The 15,821-nt window shown below is 40.9% G+C and overlaps 1 protein-coding gene across 14 annotated transcripts in view; it reads right to left on the bottom strand.

The window, feature by feature from the left end:
- Positions 1-386: 386 nt before the first annotated feature.
- LOC139814076 (zwei Ig domain protein zig-8) overlaps positions 387-15,821 on the bottom strand; it is a 58,832-nt gene continuing 43,397 nt past the window's right edge. For 13 of the 14 annotated variants that reach the window (XM_071780048.1, XM_071780051.1, XM_071780053.1 and 10 more), the window contains 3 exons: positions 6,023-6,150; positions 3,782-3,950; positions 387-3,225 (listed from right to left, as the gene is read on the bottom strand). In XM_071780048.1, the coding sequence (XP_071636149.1) occupies positions 3,134-3,225; positions 3,782-3,950; positions 6,023-6,150 (389 nt within the window). In that variant the 3' untranslated portion in view covers positions 387-3,133. The remainder of the gene's footprint in view (positions 3,226-3,781; positions 3,951-6,022; positions 6,151-15,821) is intronic. The other variant, XM_071780055.1, reaches the window with a different exon arrangement.

Genomic DNA, 15,821 nt, shown 5'->3' with positions numbered 1-15,821 from the left:
ATATTATTAAGAGAGAGAACGTTAGACCATTACGTACATTTCTGATTTCGTGGACAGAAACGCGAGAGGTAAACTCTTGGGGTTTGGAAAGTAAAAGAGATGCGGTCGGGACAGGTGAAATTTAAGTAAGAGGTAACCGGCTCGTGTAACAAAGAAGCGAACAAAAAGGCGTGAAAGAGCCCTTTCTGCTAAAAGAGGGTAATTAACGTCCATTAACTCAAGTATTAATTAAAATTGTTTCTTTAAAATGTGACGAAGTATTAAGAAAAATCGTGATTAACGAGTTATTGGGACAATATCCCAGATTCATACATCCGGTGTAAGAATGCATTTAACAAAAAAAAATATGATTAATGCAGGTCGTTCATGCACGATCCGTCACTCGCTTCTGAGTGCCTTTTGTTCTTTTATTAATGCGTACAATATGGCAAATAAAATTTTTCGACACAATTCGCAACACTAATTCGGCGAAAATGTACAGACTTATGAAAAAGATATCTATAAAGAATGACAAATAACACTTAATCTAGTCCCTTTCAATCATTTTCTTTGTCTGCTTAGCCGCGTACATATATATTAACATCTATAAAAACGTATCCCGTGTATGCATTATACGTGACATCCTCGAAGTATAATGAATTTCGGCGTCGTTACAAGCTAATTGAAAGACTGGCACCGAAATATTCTTAGAATCACGTTTTTATATAGTATATACAGCAACCATAGGACCGTTTTCTTAAACGTGCACACCGGGAATAAATTGCTAATGCGAATTATTCGCGATTGGACCAACGCGCTCCGATTATATGGTCCCATTGATAGAAGAAACATTCGGTCTTGGGCGCTAATAGCGACAAGGATATCACCGAGGTTATCGAAGCCATACGTTTTCGTTGAATGGTCCTGAAAAAGCGAGGTACATGTCCGACGCAATAATACTGCCAAGTTGCACTGCAGAGGCACAATGCCAGTCCTCTTTTACGGCGGAGAACGAAACAATCTTGGGATCGTCCCGGCGCAACGTGTTCGAATCCCCGAGAGCTAATGCACTTTCGAACAATACGTTTTTACTGGTAACCGTAACGAGGATAAAATCCGCTTCGAAGTCGGGCCATTATAAGTTCGGCGAATAAACCTGCTTTCTTCCTGTAGATACGTCGCCCCAGCCGCGAAGCCCGGAAGAGCTCCATTATATATTTACGTATCTGCATGAAAGTCATTGCTTTCTCGCGCGCAGTTTCCAAGTTTCAGATTCTATGCGTTTCGCAGGCCGTCAGCGCGTCTATCCTTACTTCCGAAGTTGAACGAGTTTTATCGTCCGATATGTAGAGAGACGCATGCTCATTCAAACATATTTACCATATAATTCGATACACGTGTCCTTAAAACATTTTTTCTCATATTAATTCTATTATCCGAGATTTATTTTTTCCTGATTTCTGAAGTATAACACGCTTTAATATAGCACAATTTTTTTTTGTTTTAACGTTGTGTTTTAATGTTTAAGATAATAAAATTATAGTTTTTGATAATTTATTTTAGAAATTTTTTAGAAATAGAATACTAGCTAGATCTTGTTAGAGAAGATCAAAGCAAATAAAAGCAATTAATTCAATTTTCCAATAAATATTCTCGACATCTGTTATTTACGTTAGAGTCAATTTATATAATTTTTTAATTTATTCGTTCTTATATTGACGCGTTGCAGTTTTCACATTCTAATTTCAGAAAATTTCGCTATATCATAACTTCTTTCTTGACGTATTTACAATTATTGAAATTCTGTTTTTTGAGAGCTTTCAATTTGTTTCCTGCGCGACAATCACAAATTCGACAACAAGATTACGTCGGAATATACCCGAAATTCGTCACAGCCGAGACATTGTTGATAGTTGCAACGAGAATAGAGCGAACATTCGGGTCTATCGAACGCAATCAATAATTGAATGACTGCAATAATGAATACTGTGTTCATGTTCAAGCTTTTCTGCTGCAAACGATAGACGTCAGTTAATTTTACTAAAAATAAGGCCCTAATGTATCGAGAGTATATGTTTCTTCTATTTGATGTTTTGACAAATTTCGCATCTTATCTATACATAATTTTACGCAGCATTGCGCTCGTCTAACTCTGCAAATCAATCTACTTTTTCGATTTTCGAAATTCTTCGAACATTATGCGAGGAAATGTTTTCTTTAAATTTACTTAATACCGGCCAATATTCAAAGCGATTCTTTCGATTCTTACAATATATTCTTTATATTGCTGTATCTTCTTTCGTAAATACCTGAATAAATATAGAAATGTGTTTGTTGAATCGTTTTTAGGTCACGCGTTATATTAGTATGGCATTTGCGAAAATCTTCTTTCTTCGCAGACGATTCTTATTTCGGAAAGTGAGGAAAGATTCCAGACGACGAAAACGGACTCGCGAGTTCTTTACCGGAACAGAAAGAGACTTCGTACTTGTTTCCGCAGTGGGGCAAGAACCTAGACGTTGTTCTTTTTCGCAAAATGACAACGACCTTGAAAGTGCCGTGAAAGTTCAGCGAGTTCACTCGACTAACCGTGTTAAAAATTATTATAGACAAGTTCTCTCACTTGTCCACATTACTGCAGCAAAAATCGGTGATTAAATATCTTTGGATAAATTTAACATTTCCTAATAAAAAATATTTTTTATTTGTATCAAATCTTTTGGCCATTAAGCTAAATTTTTGCTCTCTCTTTTTTTTGACCATATATTCACACAGAACTAAATATATATATTCAATAGTTGTTATCCGCAACTCATCTCTGTGGATACACATCTAGCCTAATAAATATTTATTTTAACTCACGTTCTCCAGGCGGTGGCGACGGGACAATTGGATTTTCCGTAACGCGGATGCGTTCCAATCAGTCTAATGCTCTAACGACGTAATAGGAGACACGCGACGTCGCGGAGCAAACCCTTACGATGAGATTCCGTTACTTTCCGCGAGGCGAATGCGTCGAATGCGCGTCGCGTCGCAGCGAGTTGAATCTCCGAAGACAAAACCGCGAAACAGAATCTCCGCCCGATGGTTTCGTGGGAGTTAAGGCGACCGTGCTTAAGTTCGCGCGCATTCAACCTGGAGTGCATAACGTCGGCTAGAATATCATCCGAAGAAGTAGGACGACCGGAAGCAGCGTCGCGGCCATTCTGTCGCCTCTACCGTGATGCATTGCCGCTGGGTGTTCTTCTGAAACAAATGCCACGCTATAATGTCGTTTCGCTCGGTCGGCTCTCAGCAGGTGGTATATTTAGAGCGACATTTCCGCGGGGCTGAGAACGCGAGCTCTCGCTTTGAGCGAAGAGGCCCCCCCCACTTGACGTTTACAAGCTAAGCAGTTTTGGCGAGACACCTTTTCTTATAGCTCAAGAAAGTATTTGGTACTCTAAAGACCGCTTTCGTTGAATAAGTTTATTATTTTCAAAAAGAGGAACTCCGATTGTGTGTGTGTGATTTTCTTAGACGCTCATAATTATTAATTAACTGAATGATATAATTTACGTAATAAATTTAATTACGTTTTTTTTTTGCGTAAAACGATGTATTTTTATATTACCTTGTAATAAAATAAAAATTATTACAAATTGTTATTAGATTTTCGAAATATCTATTTGTTCAACGCGCATCGCCAATTTTTTAGCGAGTCCGTTTTTTAAAAGCAACGTCTCACTCAAATCCAAACGAGTAACGTGCAGATGCTTGCACGTAAAACCCATTTTAAGCGAAATTGACATTTTTCTTTTACCATTGACTATGTGGACCCGTACGCTGTTGGGATGAGTGTTATTTGGCGAGCACGTGTAAAGGCCGGAGTCTCTCTCGATCGCCTTCTGAATGAGTAAACGGCTCGAAGTCACGGGTCCCTTTTCCGTTACCAGACTGATGCCACCCCTCGGCGAGTCGAAGTTAATCGCCTGCGGAAAAAGGATATAAAAAACACGTCGGGTTACTCGCCTCTGACGTGACCAAGTACGGATGGGGCCACTCTGCGGGAAAGGAAGAAGCAGGAAGTGTCGACAGAATGTGTTCCCAGCTGCCATGACAGAAATCCGTTTTTCCTAGGATTTTTTCTAGGCGCTACTTTCATTTCCTGACTTCGCCGTTCCGACGTAAAATGCGTCTTTTTATCACGCGATCGTAATTATGAAAATATCACAAACACTAATTAAGATTTATACAGTATACTTTAAATTGCGTATCTTTCTGAACATGTAAACGTTTAACAAACTTAAACATTTGTAACAATTATTCAAACAATAAGAAAACAATTCATGCTGATTACAATGAATAGATCTCGTTTAAACCTAAGAGACTGAGAGAGAAAACATAACTTTTCAGAAATAAATCGCTGCTTTTTATATTTTCTATGTTCTCCAAAGAACAATGCATTATTGTAACAATTCTGTTTTCAAATTTCATTTGTAATTTCATTATAACCACAAATGCTAAATTTTGCAATAATTGATAAAATTAATGATCCAAACGGCTACACAATATATTGTATATGTTTGTTTTATAAGTTTCATTAGGACAGAATTTATTGCACCTTTAAATTAATCATATTTGATCATATTTAATTGACACCGGCAGAAATTGCGGTCACGATTGTTCGATTTATGAATGCTCCCGCATATGTTGGTGAAAGAAAAATTAATAATAATTTTGACTAAAAAGAACTACAATATAAAGTTTTAAAATAAATATTAATAACGAATATTATATAACGAAAATTCAATTAAGAGAGACAAATTCAAATAAATGGAGGATTTTAATTAATGCTACGATATCACACTCATTTGTCACAAGTATTTTATATACATATCTATTTAATTGATAAGATAATTGCCGTGGATAATAGCGATATAAGCATGAGTAATTAACCGATCCAGAAGTAAATTGCTTTCACGCGGAAGACAGAAACAGATGTCATATCGTCTGTCTGTGACGTGACTAGACGGGACTCAAGGCACTTTGTGGGAAGTGGAAGAGGTAAAAGTGTCGACTGTAGGTGTCTTCTTTGAATGGCTGAAAGCATTTCCGGACAAGTTTCCCGAAACTACAACTTAAAGCGACGTCTGTACAACCATCTTGGTTACTCCTGTTGTATGCGCGTTCATAGAAATAAGTGTGCAATCGTGAAATTCTTAAACTCAAATAAAACTGACGTAACGTAACGAGAGCATTTGTCTGCTTATTATTAATAACCCGGCCGTCTGCCTATGTTACACTCCCCGAGAAACTTTCACAATGTTCTTAAACAACTGAATCGTCTCGCGGTATTGAGAAAGAAACTTTGATATATTTAATGGAGATGACAATTTGTATCATCACTGTAAATCTAAATGTAAATCTACTTTAGCTGAAGATCTTCTTACACATTTATTGCCATTTTAAATCACGTCATTTAACACGATTGAACGTATTAACTTTTAATTTAATACGATTAAACGTTAAATAATGTAACTTAACACATGAAGAAACATGTAAAAAGAGTTTTAGTCAAATGTGTCATTTTAAGACGTTTATGTGTATAAAAATAGCATATTTGCAGTGTTCGTAGTATAATGAGAATAGTTGCGTTATACCGCGGATAAAAAAAGCGCGAACATGAGAATCTTTTAATTGTGGATTCTGCGGTGCTCGAACGGAAATACATCATTTTGTCGAAAAAACAAGTCGCTGTTGGCGTCTTCCATAAATATCGCACGCTCGAAGGAATGAAAGCAAGCTACCAGCGATAATCGATATACGCGCTACGCTGATAGAAACACGTACACAGCTGCAGGGTTTTTTTAACAGCCACGAGAAACATGAAAAATGTTTCTGTTTGTATCGGTATTTGCGGTGACGGTCCGTCCACAAAACCAGCGTCGGTTATAAAATTCAAATGGGTCTCGCGGGTTGAAAGCACCTTTCATAACTTGATGACAGCTGATTTTCAGCTGGTGGTAAGAAACCTCATTCGCGGATTGTAAGACCGGCTTACCTGGTGGTTGTGACTCCAAATTATCGTCGACGGCGGTTCTGGCGCGTGTCTCACGTAGCATGTTAAATTTATCGTGCTGTCCTTGTTGATGAACAGATCGGGACCGCCGGCTATTTCCGTCACGGGCTCTGCAATGAGGGAGAGAATCGCATGCACAATATTTTCAATTTACGTCGATTTTTTTACTTTTAAAACACCCTTTATTTATGCTGCTTTACCTACGTCGCGAACGTAATTGTTTTATTCGCAAACAAAATCTGCAATGGAGATTTGTTAGTGTTTTCTCTTCTCTCTCGCAATTATAATAAGAAAGCCACAATAATTCCTCTATAATTTTCGTCGTTGTCTTCAATGCGATTGCTCCCTATTCTTCGCCTCGTATTTTTCCGAACGATCGTTCAAAGGAGAGCAAAAAGTCGGCAGCCGAAATGAAATGCAATAACCGCGCGCACAAGAAGGGTCGCTCGGCATTATACTCACATTATTTCGCGGAAAACAGGTTCGCCCGGAGGAAGTACCGACGGAATCAATTCCGGATGACTGGGAGTTTCCGTTCGAAAGATTCGCTTTGTATGCGATTGAGGAGAAATCATTGAACCACAAGATATACGGAATTCTTTTGAAGTACCCCACGCTAGAGAATCGAGAACTGCACACATATCGATATCTCCGCCCATATCGTGAGACGCTAAAAACCCGCTTAATTTTGTGAGGGCATTACCGCGCGACATGACGTGCCCGGAATTTTTGTCTCGCGCTCCGTGCTCGTAGGAATCAATGACCACGTAGAAAACGTATAGAACACGGGGCGGGAGGATGTTTCTTCACTCTCCTCCTTCTCGCCTTTCCATTAAATCTTGTTGCTGGAAATACCACCTCGGCAAATCTCCGAGTCCGCCGGTACACAGGATCGTTACAGTCCGTCGGCCGGGATTCTCCAAGTTTCTCGGATTCCCATTGGTGGATCTCAATTATCTGACAAACCAGTTTCGAGACTTCCACCGTCGTTTGCTGACCGACTTGCGAGCGGGCGGTCTGCGGCAACACGGAGAGGATCTTCATTTCCACGCCAGGAATACCAAAAGCGAGCACGGCTATCGCAGAGCGGCAACAGCTTATTACTGTTTCATGAGGCTCGAGACCCTTTTGTGTGTTGTTCATTGCCAACGTTTATTCCCATCCCCGCGGCGCGACCGAGTCTCCAACTTCGCGATAGAGTAAAATATGAGCGGATTTAACGGTCGTATCGTGAAAAGACTCGGAATCTTCTTTTATCGTTATCATGACGCGTTATTCCGCATAATAACGTTTTACAGCACGCATGCAATTTGATGGCTTACCGCGTTGCGCGCAATTTGTAAGCTTATGATCCAGGACGTCGTTAAATAAAATCGCTCGTACGACACCTATTTCGAAACCTTACGCGTTCGACAGACTACTCTTTCGTCCTTTCCGTTCATCCGTGTTACTTCTGAGGAAAATCTTAATTTTGTTATAATTTAGAGCAAACTACCGCGTATATATTTTTCGGTGTTTTCGACATAGGATTTCAGTGGAGAGACTAGTTTTCTCAAAAAACAAGATCATTTTTTGCGTCCCTTGATTTAAACGAATGTAGTAAGTTTACTAACGATGATTTCGGGGCGAAATTCTCTTCAGCACATTGCTTGTGCAGACCTTGGAAAAATATCACTGAACAAAATTGCGGGTTATAGAGAGCGCGTACTCTCCCCGGTTTCACCGCTTGGAAGTCAGGGAGAGCGCGAACATCGTTAAGATACGATGTTAATGAGAACACGAGGAGTTTGTCGTTAACTGCAAGTGAGGACGTTTTTGCAACGTTAACGATGTCATGCCGAAATTAAGATCCGACGATGTTCCGGAGTCCCCATCGACGCGTTGCTCAACTGTGCTGCAACTGGGACTTCCGTCAGTGGGCACTGCCCACTCTGGTCAACCTTCTAAAGCGAGGGAGCTTCTAAACGACTGGATAAATACCCGCTCGCAAGCATCCCGCGAAGAGAGACGTAAGACATCGTTCGTTTTACGACGTGCTGCAGGTATCTCGAGAATTCAATGACGTTCTTCGCGAACGGTAGTACCTATTAAGAGCAACGATCAATTATTTCGACAATTTGCGATCGTCTAAATTGAATAGGCGCGGCGAGCCCCGGGAATTCGTTCATCTTCATTCTTTGTCGATTATCATCGAAATATTTCTGCGCGATGAAAAACTAGGGAATGCGAATTATTTTTATTGGTATTTATATATATTTATTTAGTTGTCAATTTTTTAAATTTGTGACCGCAAATAACCGAGATGTTTCAATTGCGATAAAAATACTGTGAATGTAACGCAAATATTTTGTAATATTTAATTAATATATAATATCAAATTAATATGTGATGATAATTACATTAATTCACAGCACACCATTATCGGATGTTATTTTTCATCAACTTCGGTTTCTAGCCAGATGCAAGCAGTGTGCAGTTCAGCGCCGCGTCGGTTTATCGACGCAAATATATTCATAAACGCAGTTATGTAATAGAGATACTGACAGGTATCTTGTACTTGATGCTGAAAGTGCTCTCTTTGAAGTGTATTCGACACTCTTCATTCTTTCTGACCATGAGGCAAAGTATTCCTAAATTTCAGAGGAGGGTGAGAATCGAACCGGCTGGTACGCCTTTAACCGAGCCATCGATCCCCTATCTTTGATCGATCACCGTGTTGCCGCACCCCTGGGTGAAGGGCCGGTGAAATAAATCGAAGGAAGGTGGACCGCGTACGTAGCCCGACCGCGACTTCGTTCGCAATTGAATCACCACTTCGCTGTGTTGCCCGCAAAAAAAGTCTAACAAGTACGAAGGATAGTAAATCGACGCTACCTCTGCGAAATACGTTCGGGTGGAAGACGCGAACTTTCCCTCCCGAAAGAAAATTGCGTCGTTCGATAAAAAAGGATCGTACGATACTACCGTCGCTTTTGTATCGTTACCAGACTTGTTACTCTTTGACATCCGTTCGAAGAAGAAGCTCCTCCAAACAGTCTGTTTCGTGACTTGAAAATCAACATGCGACTCTGCAAACCTTTCGATTCGATGTATGATATCTTAATTCAATTACTTATTCACTTTGACTGCATATATTAAACATACGATCGCTTCAAGTAAATATCGTTTAGTACACACGGACAGTGTAATCATACTCACGTCCATTTCCCTCAATATTAATCTTCTTGGCCAACGTAAAACAGGACCGCTCGATAAATCACGTCGTTACATCGAGGCGACTGCATTTCAGGAACGTAGTCGCGGCCCATTTTTCGTAACGCCATTCGAAACCGGTGTCCATACGTTCGTAGTGATCAGGGACATTAACTTGACAGACATATGCAGCTGACGGTATCGGGGATAAGTTAGCGGCGGGACAAGTCCAGTACGGTTGTGTGCAACCACTAAATGTATTACGCCCGGGGGCGTGACGGAGGGGAGGGCGGGGAGGAGAGAGAGAGAGAGAGAGAGAGAGAGAGAGAGAGAGAGAGAGAGAGAGAATAGTAAGCGAGAGAAAGCCTGGTAGCGGACAATCGTAGTAGCACGAACTATGGACCCCATATGTTACGCGCCATATCGTCAGAAGCGAGAGTTACCATTGGGCCAGCCCGTGCACGGGAATTCCTGCGCCGATAATGATCTTCCATTCGCGCCATTGCCGATAGAAATTGATTGCGCCCGAATGCGTCGATCGATGGGGTCGTCTGCACGGACACCGAATTACTGTGTTGGGTACACGCGTCACGCGTCTAGGATATACAGTATACTCTGGTGTGTGTATAGACAACATGCGTGCATATCCGACGTCGTGTCATACTGATTGTGCATCACTCGCCAGTACGCCAGCGACCGACGGAATGTCGCATAGAGCATCACGGCTGATAGACGCGTCATTCACGGAAGGGTGAAACGACGATAAGGGAATAATATATCGCGGTTCGAACGCGGTGAAGTGAATAATCGCTCGGGAGATTACTACTACAGTAACGTTTTGTATATTTCCTTTATGCGTGTGTATTACCTTTATATCATATCAATATTTTTAGTAGAACGGAATGTAATTCTTTATTTTTTTCTTTTCTTTCCTCTCTGTTTTTATTTCGAATCAGCTATGAAAAAAATAGAATGTCGAGTATGTTAGCTTTATGCAGATTCCATGACATACATATGTTATCGAGCCATTCGATACGTACATATCGTTACACGAGTATGCATCCTTATTCAATATTCGTAACGGTCGACGTCTCGGCCGTTATCCTAAACACGTACATATTTTACGGATTAATGTCTTATCGGCGATGAGATAGCTCGGCACTTCCGCCTTAGCCGTTGGATACTAACGCGATCAGAACGCGTTCTCGAGCATGAACCAGGATGCCCACCTGCATTACGATACTCCTCGTGGCAAGCGATTCCGCCACGCCCATAAGGGAACTACGGCTGAACTACCGAACAAGAGCCATTTACACAAAAGGCGACGGTAATGGCGAGATTCTTAGCTAGAGTACCTACCCCAAGTTTCGGCCCCCGGAGAAAAGCTGCTCGAGTATCTATACTCTAATAATGCGTTGTTACTGGCACTTACTTAAGCGTACTTGCGACAATTAGGAATTCTAATTACTTTCGTATAGCTGCCAATTCGACTCGAGAACGATCGTGTTATCTCGTGGCGAGAATAGAGCAATTCTAGTGGATCATTGCACTCTTTGAGAAAAAAATATATCGTTTCAAAATAAGGTCTTAGTAATGATTTTCCTTCAACGAACTATTTTATTCGCTTTAAAGTTGCTAAAAAAAAATTTACAATTTGATTTCGTTTTATCCTTCAGTTCCATTAGTTTACTTGCCGATACTAATACAGTTTGTTAAGACAGAATTTAAAATCACGATCCTGATTTTTATTTTTAGTGCAACAACTTAATTTTATGAAGAAAAACTTCTATTGGACACATATTCGCTGAATAAAGAGACACGCGGCTTCAGAAATCGCATTTGTGCGGCGTAGTGTCCATAAACGGGTCTTTTTACGGATGTCTTTATCGGCAATTTGCTCGAGCAAAACCAAACGAGCAGTGGAACTGAATCGAGCGATATGTTTCGCGGTACTTCGTCCCCTTCAACCGCGAAAACAATCCCGACGGAAATGTTCGATAAAAGCTCGCGGTTATTTTGAAACTGCGATCAGCTAACAAACCCGGGAAGCGTTATACCCCACCGTGAACGTACCGGTTTTATCGTCCGCGATAATCCTGCAAAATAGCATTTTCCAGGCCGTGGGCAGAAAGAGAAAGAGAGAGAGAGAGAGAGACTTCGGCAATCCGCGCGCGGCTTACAATGGTGTCCGGCATGGCCGGCCGGGCATTACTTTCTTCAAATTCTCAATATGACATCCTTTATTTCAGCTAAACCGACCGGAAGGAGCTTGGCCACCGGCCAGGATCGGAAATCATTCGGCGCCATATTGAGCTAACGAAACTTTATTCCGGCCGTACGGCACCATCTCCGTCCGCAACTGTTAATCCTGCTCGATTTTCTAGGAAACGTCTACCCGTCGACGGTATACGAGCGACGATGAGAGGATTATCGAAACTGGATTAAGCAATGCTTTCCTAGGAATCGCCTCGTTATACGCGTAAAGATAACCGACACGACCTGTTAAAAGCTCGTTATTGGGGATTGTGTCGAATTTATTTTATCGGTCCTCAAGAAACTGTAATCAGAATTGATTTAACCGCTAGATGAATTAAACAATCTTCTAACTCTTAAACGTTTAATTGACTAGATGTTTCTATTTTAAAAGATACTTAAATCTTTCTAAATATATATAAATAATGATAATTGTTTTTTAAATGTATATAATCAAAGTTAACTGAATTGTCTTATTAAATTCATCTCAGTATTAAATAAGATTTTTCTCCTTCGATAAAGAAATGATCCAGTTTTTCCAGCGAAATCAAGTAACGGATATCGGAGTAAAAAATAACCATTGTCAGAGTATAGAGATTACGTTGCCGTTAGAATAGAAGTGTTATGGGCCCCATCATAGCGCGGTCGCACATCGCTGCGAAATAGTTTTCGGGCTATATGATATATTTCCCTCCTCGGGATATTCGAAATAGTTCAACGCCGTTATTACGTGGAGATGAATTTTCCCCCGCACGGATGCGATTTACAATTTATAGATTCAACCGCGCTTATTTTATCATAATATATAAAGGTTCTTGAAAAATTGATATCGAATTGTATCGTTTCGCTTGCAGCTATACAGCGAGTATATTTAAAGTTTTAATACAGAAAAAATTAACATATTCTTAGAATATTATTTTCGACTATTTTTATGTCAAGATTGGACGTACTTTGCAAAGATTTGTTTAAGTTTGACTTTTTTTAAGACGTAAAACTGTATGCATTAACGTAACGAATATATGGAAGAATTATCGAAGATCAGATTAAACTGTTCCAGAAAACTGTGCTCCGGTTTTATACCGATATAAAGGTAACATATATCTTCGATTCTTCTCGCTCATCGTAAGCTTGTATTGTTCCAGCGGTACGACATCTCAAGAGTTAAAAATTCGATATTTCATAAAAATGTCGAATAGAACATTTCGCGATAAAGACATTAGAATAATTTTTAAACAACTTCACACTTAAAATATTAAAGTCTGTAAATTAGGTCATAGTCATATATACAGTTTTACGTTAAAAAAAAAAAAAAAAAAATCTCTGCAAAGTACGACAAAGCGTATTGCAGCAAATAAAAACTTGGCATAAGAAAAATCGAAAATAATATTCTAAGAATATGTTATGTTTTTCTGTATTAAGATTTTATATGAAAAGTACAACCCATTTCTATGAAATAACTTTCGTTACCTGCAGTTTCAGAAATAATTTTGCTTTTTCGTAAGTGTATCCCTCATTCGTGTCTATTTCTTATAGATAGTTAACTATTTTTATTGCGAATATTTACCTCCGTTTTCCCGGCCCCGCGTATAACATTCTCTTGCTGTATCCGTATCTGAATGTTTGAGACATAGAAATGCCGGAAACAAGATTAAACAATGTTTCCTGGAAATTGGTCTCTATCTATACATGTATACATACGTAACGACTGGAGAATTTCCCTATCTCACCCCACTGTATAGTTAAAAGCTGTCATTATTGGCAATTCTAACTGTGGCCTCTAAAGAGTCTGGAAGTGAACATCGTGAGAACTTACGAGAACTAACTCGGTGATTGAATCTAACTGTCTGATAAAGGCGAAATCTGAGTTAACGAAATTGACTCGGGAAAACAAGCTGGGCTATGATTACGTTGCGTAATGATGAGGAAAAAAAATGCAGGATTAGTCACGAAAGTAAGTGCAAATCGGCGCGAAAAATTACTACGGTCGACGGAATCACTAGCAGTCAACTTTTAATTAGTTTCGAACTTGCGGATCGGAAAAAAAAAGAGTGATATTCAGGCGGTCGGCGACGCGAATGCCGATACCGCGATGCACGAGCAATTAAATCGCGGCTGATTCTTCCCCGACCCCGTGCCCACCTTTATTTCGCAATCACACACGTCGTCGCCGTTGTCGATTCGACTTCGCGAAAGCGCGACGTGTGGCCCCGCGCCGGGCGATTTATTAGTAATATGCGGCACGAAACCGTCATCGTGACGAATTAACGAGGCGCCGCTGAAAATGCGAAACCTTTAATTTCAATGACTATAGGCCGGCCGCACTCTCGGCCCGCGAGGAGCTCGTGCCGAGGGGCGTGTAATTACAAAGTACACGCCGACCCCGGATCATCGTGATAACAATACTTGGGCCTCGGCTCTTACCAGCATGGCGTTGTAATTACGGCCCGCTGTTTAAGTGCACTGTGCTATTTTTGCGGGAGCGAAATACGACCGACATCGTGTTCGATGTGTGCGCGATACGACCCGGCGCGGCGCGCGGCGGTTCATAACGATTCTTTTAACCCCGTGAAACCACGGTGAATATTTTATAACGTTATACACAGCGTAGGAAGGAGCGTATTTTTCATTGCGCATTAATTACCGCTTAAACATGCATTAACGCGACAAGCTGCCGCTCATTTGAAATTCTAACCGGAACAAAATATTTATTGACGTTAATCACGCTCTAACGCGGGTTTAATCGATAATGAAACGTAACTATGACGTTTTGCATTATAACGTCCTTTTCTGTAACGTATATTTAACTACGCGGGTATTCCATCGCAAAATTTGTGCCTGGCAACCTGTCAAGCCCCTTATTAATATTTATGAGAAAGTATAGCGAAATCGCGGCTCCCAGCAAAACGCTAAAGCGCTTTCAATCGCGCGGCATGAAGTGTCCGCGTGCGAAGCGTTGCAGCATCCAGGATTAAAGCGTTAAAGTTTGACACCGATGGAAGTAACGTAAACCGCAAAAATTCAATAAACATGACTTTACTGTCGTGACAAAAATTACGTTACGCGCGCCAATCGATGCGCTCGCGTTTCCCAACGGCGAAATTGAGATAAATCGTACGCGCATCTCGCGGTAAGCCGTATGTATACGAAGACAATATTCCGAGCGAAATTTATATCTTTTATCGGGGATAAACCGCAAAAACGCTGGCAAACAAGCAAAGTAGTACAAACGAGCACAAGCTGACGACTATCCCGTTGAAAGGAAAACGGAGCGACTATTCTTACAGAATGTTTCGAAAAATATGAATTCTGTCTCATCTCAAATAACGTACATAATCACGCATTGTACAGAACTAATTAAGATGCAACAACATCGATCCAGAAATTCAACATAAGTATTGTATTCCCGCGCTGCACTAGCGTTCGCGTATTACCCAATGCTATCTATTAAATTTTGGAAACGTCTGCTGTCCGCAATTTCAAGGCATGTGTTTCAAAACATATAGACAATTGATACACTCGCGATCGCCATCCATTCTCCGCGCAATGTCCGAATATAGATCTCCGTAGGATTATCTTGATCCAGTTTTCCCTAGGAACCATCCACTCATGTATTTCACTTCCTAATCCCGTCGTATGATTTGCACAAGGTTCTACCTTAGGGCCTGTGTGCACGAAGGATTTCTAGCAGTAGTTTGACCCACGAGCGGCGCTACGCGAACACTGCCAGAACGTCCCCAAAACTCTGACAAATTGAATACACTACGTCACGGGCAAGGTACCGGCCATATTTGCATTGCCGAGCGGCGTGGATGGCATTAATTCGCTAGTGGGTAGCGGAACAAAGTTTCTGAGACGCACTAAACTAAACCGAGTGCTCGCTTATCAAATTGAATACTTGACAAGATGTTATGTACGAGCGTTCGTTTAAGCCGCGGGTAAACTGCTCGCGTTTATTACTAGCGTGAGTGATACCAATTAATGGATCTTACTCAGCTTGCCCAACGCGGTTGGCCGTTTGATCGTCTTTTTCGTTAACGAGTTTTCTTCGTCCGAGACGCGTACCGCTCGTCAGAAATATACACGAACGCGCTACGGCACGGTGCGAGGGTATAACTGCATTTAATTCTGTACCAAGTTTCACGCGACAGCGCTTCATGATAATCTTGGTAATCGCGTCTCTTAATGGACGTGGCGGATAAATTTGCGTTTAATGGATTCGCGGGTGCCTGTTTAATTTTCAAAGAGCCCACGCGCAATTTCTAGCACTTACCTCGCGATAAATGCACGAACGAGCGACGACGGTCTCTCGCCGTCCGAGAATCCGGTGGTTATACGG

This window comes from Temnothorax longispinosus, chromosome 6 (genome assembly GCF_030848805.1).
Source record: "Temnothorax longispinosus isolate EJ_2023e chromosome 6, Tlon_JGU_v1, whole genome shotgun sequence".
Taxonomy (NCBI): domain Eukaryota; kingdom Metazoa; phylum Arthropoda; class Insecta; order Hymenoptera; family Formicidae; genus Temnothorax; species Temnothorax longispinosus.
This window is presented reverse-complemented; position numbering and strand designations above follow the sequence as displayed.